Source organism: Cyprinus carpio, chromosome B22 (assembly GCF_018340385.1).
Source record: "Cyprinus carpio isolate SPL01 chromosome B22, ASM1834038v1, whole genome shotgun sequence".
Lineage (NCBI taxonomy): Eukaryota > Metazoa > Chordata > Actinopteri > Cypriniformes > Cyprinidae > Cyprinus > Cyprinus carpio.
This window is the reverse complement of record NC_056618.1, coordinates 10363855-10372943: the sequence shown is the minus strand read 5'-3', so window position 1 is coordinate 10372943 and position 9089 is coordinate 10363855. Positions and strand designations below refer to the sequence as shown.

At 37.0% G+C, this 9089-nt stretch overlaps 1 protein-coding gene across 1 annotated transcript in view; it reads right to left on the bottom strand.

Annotated features, from left to right (window-relative positions):
- Positions 1 to 8785, bottom strand: part of LOC109107503 — a 34455-nt gene extending 25670 nt beyond the window's left edge. The window contains exon 1 of the mRNA XM_042749496.1: positions 8660 to 8785. Within this exon, the coding sequence (XP_042605430.1) occupies positions 8660 to 8705 (46 nt within the window). The 5' untranslated portion in view covers positions 8706 to 8785. The remainder of the gene's footprint in view (positions 1 to 8659) is intronic.
- Positions 8786 to 9089: the final 304 nt, after the last annotated feature.

Here is a 9089-nt window from a genome sequence, read left to right as displayed (position 1 = left end):
GTAACACGATCATCTGACATGAAACAGCATCAAAACTGTGACGTTGTGGAATAAAATGTTGACTGATGAAGAGGTAATAGGATTTTTTATTACAATTCATAGTCTTTTTTTCAGCTTTTTGTTCAAAATGTTATTTCTTTTTTTATATATATATATATATTTTTTATGAAACTTACCCACATTAAAGTGTTTAATAAAAGAATGCATTTAGCTAGAATAAAATGTTTTTGTTTACAAGCAGATACCCTGTTCTTTCTTTGGATTTGGTTTTGTATGTTCAGATATTTATATGAAAGAAAAAAAAAGTGAAAGTTGTGACATTTGCCAAGTATGGTAACCCATACTCAGAATTGGTGCTCTGCATTTAACCCATCCAAGTGCACACACACAGCAGTGAGAAGTGAACACACACCCGGAGCAGTGGGCAGCTATATATCCAGTGCCCGGGGAGCAACTGGGGGTTCAGTGCCTTGCTCAAGGGTACTACAGCCATGGGTATTGAGGGTGGAAAAGAGCACTGTTCATTCACTCCCTCCCACCTACAACTCCTGCCAGCACCGAGACTCAAACCTGTGACCTTTGGGTTACAAGTCCAACTCTCTAACCATTAGGCCACAGCTGCCCCCAAATATATAACAAAATATATACAAATTAAAACCTCCAATAGGGGACATAGTAAGTACTTTGGAAAGTTCAAGAAACTTATGAGGAAAGTACTGCAGCATGTAAAAATCACCAATTGGTAGCTGCATTGAGACTATACTTCAAGCAAAAAAGTATTTAATTAGTAAGCTATCAAGTATACTCATGAGAGTTCCGCCACTACACCATTAGTATAATTGCAGCACAAACTACAAACATGGAAATTAAAACTAAGCTGTGTACTCAGGGTTTGCTACTGTTATTTCTTAGAAGTACTCTTAAAAAGTATACTTATATAGAGAGAGAGAGAGAAGTGATTAGATAATTTAGTCCCAAAGGAGTACTGATACGGTACACTTACAAGTATACTACTAGAACACTGATATTTGTATACTTTTATATAAAATATACTTAAAATATACTTAGACTTTACTTAAGTGCTCGCTATCCCGTATGAAGTATACTACTTTTTGGTAAAGGGCACAGAAGGATGGACCAGAGCAGAGTGGAGTCTTTACAAAAAGAAATATATTTGACCTCCTGGTTAGAGTCTTTGAGCTGCTACCTTACCACACGATCTGGACAAACTCACAGAAGCTGCTTGTAACATCCTATATTCATTTCTGTGAGGATATATGCATTTCCTTTTAGGACTTCAGCAATGATAAGCCATGGTTTTACAGCCAAAGCTCAGACATCTTAGATGGGCCAAAGGGATGCCTATAGGGGAAATGAGGACAAGTCTTGTACAATCAGGCCAGGAACACACTGAATAAAGAGATTAGAGTGGCTAAAAAAGGACCTACGCTAAAAAGCTGGAAGATCAGTTCACTTCCAATGATTCAACTTTCAGTGTGGGAAAGGTCTGGGAGAGCCATCACAAACTACAAGACACCATCCCCGTGCACTGGAGAGCCCGAATCAAAAACTTGCTAAATACCTGAATGACTTTTTATTGTAGATTTGAAACCCCCACACACCCGTTCTGACCATCTCTCCCTACACAACCATTAACACCTCCTGCAATCCCCCTCTCCCCCGCTCCTGCACTTCAAAATCAGTGAGGATGATGTGCCAGGTCTTCGCAGGAAGAACAAAGAAAGAAAGGCTCCGGAGGCCCAGAAGGCAGCCAGGAAAACCAGATGGTGTTACACCAGCCTGTCTGAAACTGATGCTGGTTGACACATGCTGGCCCTCTTAGCAACATGGGATCCAAGAACCATGTGAGGATCCGTGGATGATGCAGTAAACATGGGACTGCACTTCATCCTGCAACATCTGGACAAAACAGAACTTATGTGAGATTCTGTTTGTGGACTTTAGTTCAGTTTTCAACACCTTGAACAGCTGGCTGTCTGGTGCAGTCTTAACAACCTGGAGCTGAACACGCTCAAAACTGTGGAGATGATTGTGGACTTCAGGAGAAACCCCTGCGCTCCCCCCACTCACCATCATAGACCTCAGCACTGTGACTGCAGTGGAGTCATTCAGGTTCCTGGGAACCACCATCTCCCAGGACCTGAAGTTGGACAATCACATTGACTCCATTGTTAAAAAGGCCCAACAAAGGTTGTACTTCAGCCGCCAGCTGAGGAAGTTTAACCTGCCACAGGAACTGCTGAAACAGTTCTACTCAGCTGTCATTGAGTCTGTACTGTGCACTTCATGCTATCTGGTTTGGTTCAGATACAAAATCAGACATCAGAAGACTACAGAGAACGGATCGGACTGCTGAAAGGATTATTGATGCTCCCCTGCCAACCCTTCAAAAACTGTATACATCCAGAGTGAGGAAAAGGGCTCAGAATATCACTCTGGATCCCTCACATTCAAGTTACCCCCTTTTTGAACTTTTGCCATCTGGTCGCGCTTCAGTGCCGCAAATACCAGGACAGCCAAACACAAGAACAGTTTCTTCCCCCAGGCAATCTGTATTTGTTACCACCTCCATCCTAGTACATCCCTACATCTCACTCTATTCTATTCCATTATCATCTACAGCACAACTGTTCATACAATTTATTTATTTTTCGATTTATTTTGCAATATTTGTACTTTTTTTGTCTGTGTGTTGTTGTTGTCTCTGTGTACTGGAAGCTTAGATCACTAAAACAAATTCCTTGTATGCACAAGCATACTTGGCAACAGGGCCGTAGCTAGGGTTAGCGGAAACTGTTTGAAATTGTTTAATATGTTCGTTCTATTTATTAATTTATTTGTGCTATTTACACAATGTTTAAGTTTTTTTTCAAAGTTTGTAGGTTTCCAAGGTACTAGAAACCAGATAATTAAATGTAAAATAACATAGTGCATGAGTCTGCGCTATAAAATTTAATATACAATCAAACCCACGAAATTTATTCAGACACCTTAAGCATTTCTCCACATTTATCACAGTTTATTTTACTTTATAGTTTTAGAGAGCGGTAAATAAAATATGACAAGAACTCAGAGTTAAACTGTCAAGAACAAATTCATCTTGATATTATTAGATAACTTTGATAGGAATGGATTTTGATGTAACCAAAACTTCGTTTATTGGTGGCGGCAATATTTACACAAACTATCGGTACTTTGTTGACCAAAATTACCAAGCAATGCTTGATTTTGTTCTAAGTCTGCTTGAAAATGTTTGCATTATTAATTCAGTGATAAAAAACATGTAAGCGCAAAACATGGTGAGGAGGTCAAAGTGTCTGAATACTTTTTTGGTCCCAATTTTTTTTTATCAGTTTTGCACAGCAGTCTACACAGTATGAATAATTTTGGGTATAATATCATCACAGTTCCACTTTTTCTTTCTATACTCATACATGTTGATTGCACTGTATAGTGTCCTGCCTGCACTAGTAAAATAATATATATAAAAAAGAGGTATATCAGGTATTCTACAGTCAATTGTTGGTTTGGCTGTGCATTTAATTCTTGGTAAAACTACGAAAATGAATTCAGTGAAACGCAGTGAGTGATATTCTTTGAATTTTCTTGGATTAACATTACAGCAGCTAATAGCCTTCGTTAAACCGCAGTTGCTGGGAGACAATGATATTCTTTAATTTTCTTGGATTAACATTACAGCAGCTAATAGCTAAATTAGGCACGGTTACTTTAAGAGACAATTATATTTGAAGTCGCGGTTTTGTCTTAACTTGTTTCTTTTTGTTTGTAGTTTTGGATGTATAGGTAAATTCAGTGTTCAATCGCTTTGAGACGCGTCTCTCTGCATGAGCCCTGAACACCAGAACACCACGGGTGCTGAATTGGGCTCTTTCACATCCCTTTCTGTTTGTTTAAACTGCGATTTGTAATTGTTCGTTCAGGTGCAGGAGGAACTTAGAGGAGAACTTCGCAAAGGAGAGCTCATTCAGTGTTGCTGTCTGTGAGACGCGGCTCTCTGCGTGCACACCAAACACAGCGCGTGAGTAACCAGCTACTCAGTTGAGCTTTTCTGTTTCTTGTGTTTAAATGCTTTAAACTCTTTTGAATGTTTAAATTGGCAAGTGGTAAGGCTTAAAAGGCACCGATAAGCTTTCGATCTACACACAGCAGGGCCTGTCAACCGTCCTGATTGTCTTTTAGGCTGGCCTCAGCCATACGGTTGAGATCGCCACCAGCCAATGTAGCCCCCATAATCGTCACCACCTTACCCCACTTTAGCTATGGCCCTGCTTTTGGCAATAGCTCTTTTCTGACTTGATGATCTTATTTAATATCCTAATGATTTTTGGCACAAAAAGAAAAATCGATCATCTTTGACCCATACACGTTTTTTTTTTTTTTTTTGTTTGGTTTTTTTTTGGTTGCTTAAAATATACCCAGTTGATCAAGACTGGTTTTAGGTCCAGGGTTACATATGTTGAACACCAAAGTTGTAGCTACTAAACGGAGCTAAACAGAGTTTTAGTTCTGGTTCTTATTAGAAGAAAGGATTTGGTGCACTGGCACACCGTCCCTATCAAAATAAACTACAAACCAATATATATAGCCTAGTATGATAAACTAAACCAGTAACGTATCACATTAAAATACTAGTTTATAATTCAGATATTTAAACTTTTAACTTTGGTGATGGGCTGTTAAAATTCTTGACTCATTCTACTCCCACAACATTTTGCCTTATTTTGCCCCATAGCTGCCATTTTGACAAAAAATGCGCCAAAAAAATTGCTGCAAATTACCAGTTTGAGCTACCATTTGCCAAATGACTTGAAGTGGTTTTATATCACCACATCAGATATCACCTATATGTATCATACATATTTTTAGACCTGGATAAATTTGCTTTGATGTAACCATCATTACATCTGTTATGCTAAAATGTTACTTTGACAAGCCAAAAACAGTTTTTAAAGGAAATGGATGCCTTCCACTCCTCTTGTGTGTTTCTCCTTATCACAGTCAGCCAGAAATGATGGGTGGTTCCAAAATACATGGTCACATGACAGTAAAAGTGTACAGTTGCCAAGATGCAGGGGTTGGGTCAACTTACCCACTGTCTCAACTTATCCCACTCTCCCCTACTTCCATTGAAGCTGAGGCAGAAGCAGGCTCAGAGAGTGATGGAGAGCCCACTCTTATCAAAACATCTACAATAAAGTCTGAAATTATTACAGAGTGCGCTCTCTTTCTTTTAATTTTTAATTCTCTTGGGTGGCGAACTCCGGTCCTGGAGAGCCACAGCTATGCAGAGTTCAGCTCCATCCATAATTAAATCTCACTTGCCTGTAGCTTTCTAATAACCCTTCAGACCTTGAATAGCTTGTTCTGGTGTGTTTGATTAGGGTTGAAGCAAAACTCTGCAGGGCTGCGGCTCTCCAGGACCGACGTTCGCCACCCCTGGTACATTTTTTAACAACTGGATAATTTGTATTAACAAGCACCCACACCCCTTGTGCCCCTCAAAAGGTCCGTGCACGGCCCTGCATGCGACACAGTTTAAGTGTCATTGTAACATGATTTCACGTGGTGACATGGTTCACAAACCACAACCACGTTATCTTGGCACATCCACTTCTATGAAAAATGACAATCACTCAAATAAACGTATATTTCAAGTGTAATTCACTTCTGTATACACTGAGGGAAAATAGCGTTATTTAGCAGTCTAATTTTTAGCAATTTAAAAATAGCAGTATTTCCATTAAGTGTATACTATTTATACTTAGTAGAAATAATGGCAGATACTCTATAGGCTACATTATATAAAAAAAGTATGCAATAGTTAAAATGAAAATATGTATTAAAACTATCAAATGGATGCTGCCTTATGAAACAATTAGTCCTCTCTACACCTACCCCATGCCAAATTCGTATCAAATTGCTATTTTGGTGCTTAATTTCCCCTTTCCCGCTAATGTTTTATTTATTTGATTAAAAATAAATGCATTTTGATGTTATATGATGGGGAAAAATAAGATGAATGAAAGAGTTGTTGGACTTGAACTGATTAACCGTGATCCATGCAATTTAAGTCCCTACACCAATGACACAACAGCTGTGATTTTGCCTTGGGTGTATGGTACATTGGGGGCCATATAAATAAATAGCAACAATTTATATTTAAATTGTTTATTTAACATTGTTGATTAGGCACCTTCTGAGTAAACAAGAAATAAAAACAAAAAACATTTTGAGTAATGTATTATTACAATATTTGTGTCAACAATATGACCACATACATACACATCAGTAGAGCTTTTCTTTTTTTTAATTTTTTTTTTTTTTAAGTAGTGATTTATTTACCAATGCCTGAATGGGTCAGTCAAAATTGCACAGCTGTCATCTACATCAGTTTGTGTAAGGACTTAAATGCACAACGGCAACTTTGCACAGCTGTCATCTACATCAGTTGTGTCTAAGTCCAGTTTCTAACTAACTTCATTCATGCTATTTTTCCCCCATCATATAGCTGACCCAAAAATTCTATTTTCTCAATAAAAATGGAACAAAACTTTCGGCAAAGGTTTCTCAGCGATATTTTCATTTTTAACTATTGCATACTTTTTTTTTAAGTATAATGTAGCCTAGAGAGTATCTGCCATTATTTTTTTTTACTAAGTATAAACATCATCTATCTTACACTTCTAATGCAACACATTGCTACTCTTAAATAGTGTAAATAGCATATCACTTTGCACTTAGTGTAAATAACAGACTGCTAAATAACGGTATTTCCACTCAGTGTATATAGAAGTGAATTACACTTGAAATATAGGTTTATTTGAGTTTTTGTTTTTTTTTGGTGGTGGTTGTTGTGCAGATATCATGATCGTGGTTTGTGAACCATGTCACCACGTGAAATCATGTTAGCGTTAAAATGACACTGTGTCAGCATTTTACTAGAAACAGGTATTGAGGAAACAACATAGTGTAATAATTACATCAACATTTATTAAGAACATTAAGAATGTACCAACGTCTTTTCATTACAGCTTTGCAGTCACTTTTGACGAATCTGCTGGAATGGGATGTAAAATAGCTCACATGCATGCGCACATACCCAGATAACACGATCCCCAGTTGATCCATAACACAGGCCCTGGACTCATGGTACGATGTATGTTATAATACATTGTGTATACACTCACTAAACAAAGAATGACAGCTTTTTAGTGGTTATGAGCACTCTTTGCAATCTTTCTAGTATATAATCCATTTAAAATTTAGAACTTTGTTTTCCAGCCAAACACAAGTTGCAAAGTTTGAGGAATGATATCTGGCCATTTATCTGAGTTAGCTCTCAAAGTAGCAGTGATTGGCACAGTGATAACATAACAATAGACGGCACCGGGGCTAAGCCATAATTTCAGAAGAAATGAGGGTGACAGAAAATGCTAGATATATATAGAAAACATTACAATATAAAAACTTCTGTAATCTATATAACCTACCAGTCAACACTTTTTGAACAGTAAGAGTTTCAGTGTTATATAAAGAAGTCTCTTCTGCTCACCAAGCCTGCATTTATTTGATCCAAAATACAGCAAAAGCAGTATTGTTGTGAAGATATTGTTGTTGTTTAATATTGTTGATTTTTATGTTAATATATGTTCAAATATAATTGATTGCTGTGATAATGCTGAATTTCCAGCATCACTACTCCAGTCTTCAGTGTCACATGATCTTTCAGAAATCTTTCTAATATGCTGATTTGCTGCTCAACAAACCTTTTTAATTATTATTATTATCAATATTTAAATCAGTAAAAAAAAAAAAAAATTAAATTAAAAAAAAAAAAAAAAAATCAGGATTATTTGATGAATAGAAGGATCCAAAGATCAGCATTTATGTGAAATAAAAATAAATAAAACATACACTGCATGAGTGTTTAGCGCTCTGCGATGGTCATCTTGCCTTATTCTGTGTCCGAATAAAACATCAGATCATGCACAGACTATCCTGTCTCTTTGAATTTAAATCTATATTTATTCACACCGGCTCTTGAAAACCTCTATGTGAACACACTTGCCCAAAAAAGTGCAGGGGTAATCTATGCCCCTGGATAGGACAAAATATGTGAAAATGTGCATTAAGACTAGAGCACCCTCACTAATTTCAGAAGCGCCCTCAGTGATTATTTCTGGAACCTGGTTTATACGCTTTTATTGCAAAACTATATACAAAAACAACAAAATAGAAATGCACTAATGCATAAATGCATATTTACAAATTAAGCACTTAACTAAAATAAGTAGGCTATTAATAAAAAAAAAAAATAACTAGAGAAGGCTGACTATAATCAGCCTGCTTCCATTTAGTGAGAAAAGCCCACTCCTCACCTGAATTAGAAAAAAATGGGCCGTAGCCACCCCTGGCCACCACGTAGACACGCCCCTGCCTGGACTAACACATTAGGCCATATGTAGTCATTTGTTGTTCAACAATATACAAAAAGGTGCTCCACACCTTTATAATTGATTATGTTTATTATATTTATAAACACAGCAGAGAATAAGAAAATAAGGAAAAGAACATGCGCATTTCCAGTGTGTAACTTATGCTCAAAAACCAAACTTACCAATTGTGAATAACCAGAAAAGAACAACTGTAAGTGAGCTCTTCATCTTGTTGTAGAGTTGTGTGCATAAATATGATCCGTAGAGTTATGGAATCCTCTTCCTGTTTGTCAAAGATTCGTTTCACCCATCATTTCTGGCTTACTGTGATAAGAAAATGTTGTGGGGTAAATTGAGTCAGCATTTTAACTTACCCCACCATAAGGCACTGTATTTAAAGGGTTAGTTCACCCAAAAATGAAAATTTGGTTAGTGCGTTTTGTTTGCGCTTTTAGTCATCCTTGGTGTATGATTTTTTTATTATTTTTTTTTTTTTTGGTTGTGAACAAAGGCCTTCTGTAGCGACTCGATGCGTTTTTGAATTTTTTTTGCATTTTTGCGTTTTTGTTTGGAACGAAAATAGTTCCAAACAAAGATCAAAGCAAAACTATT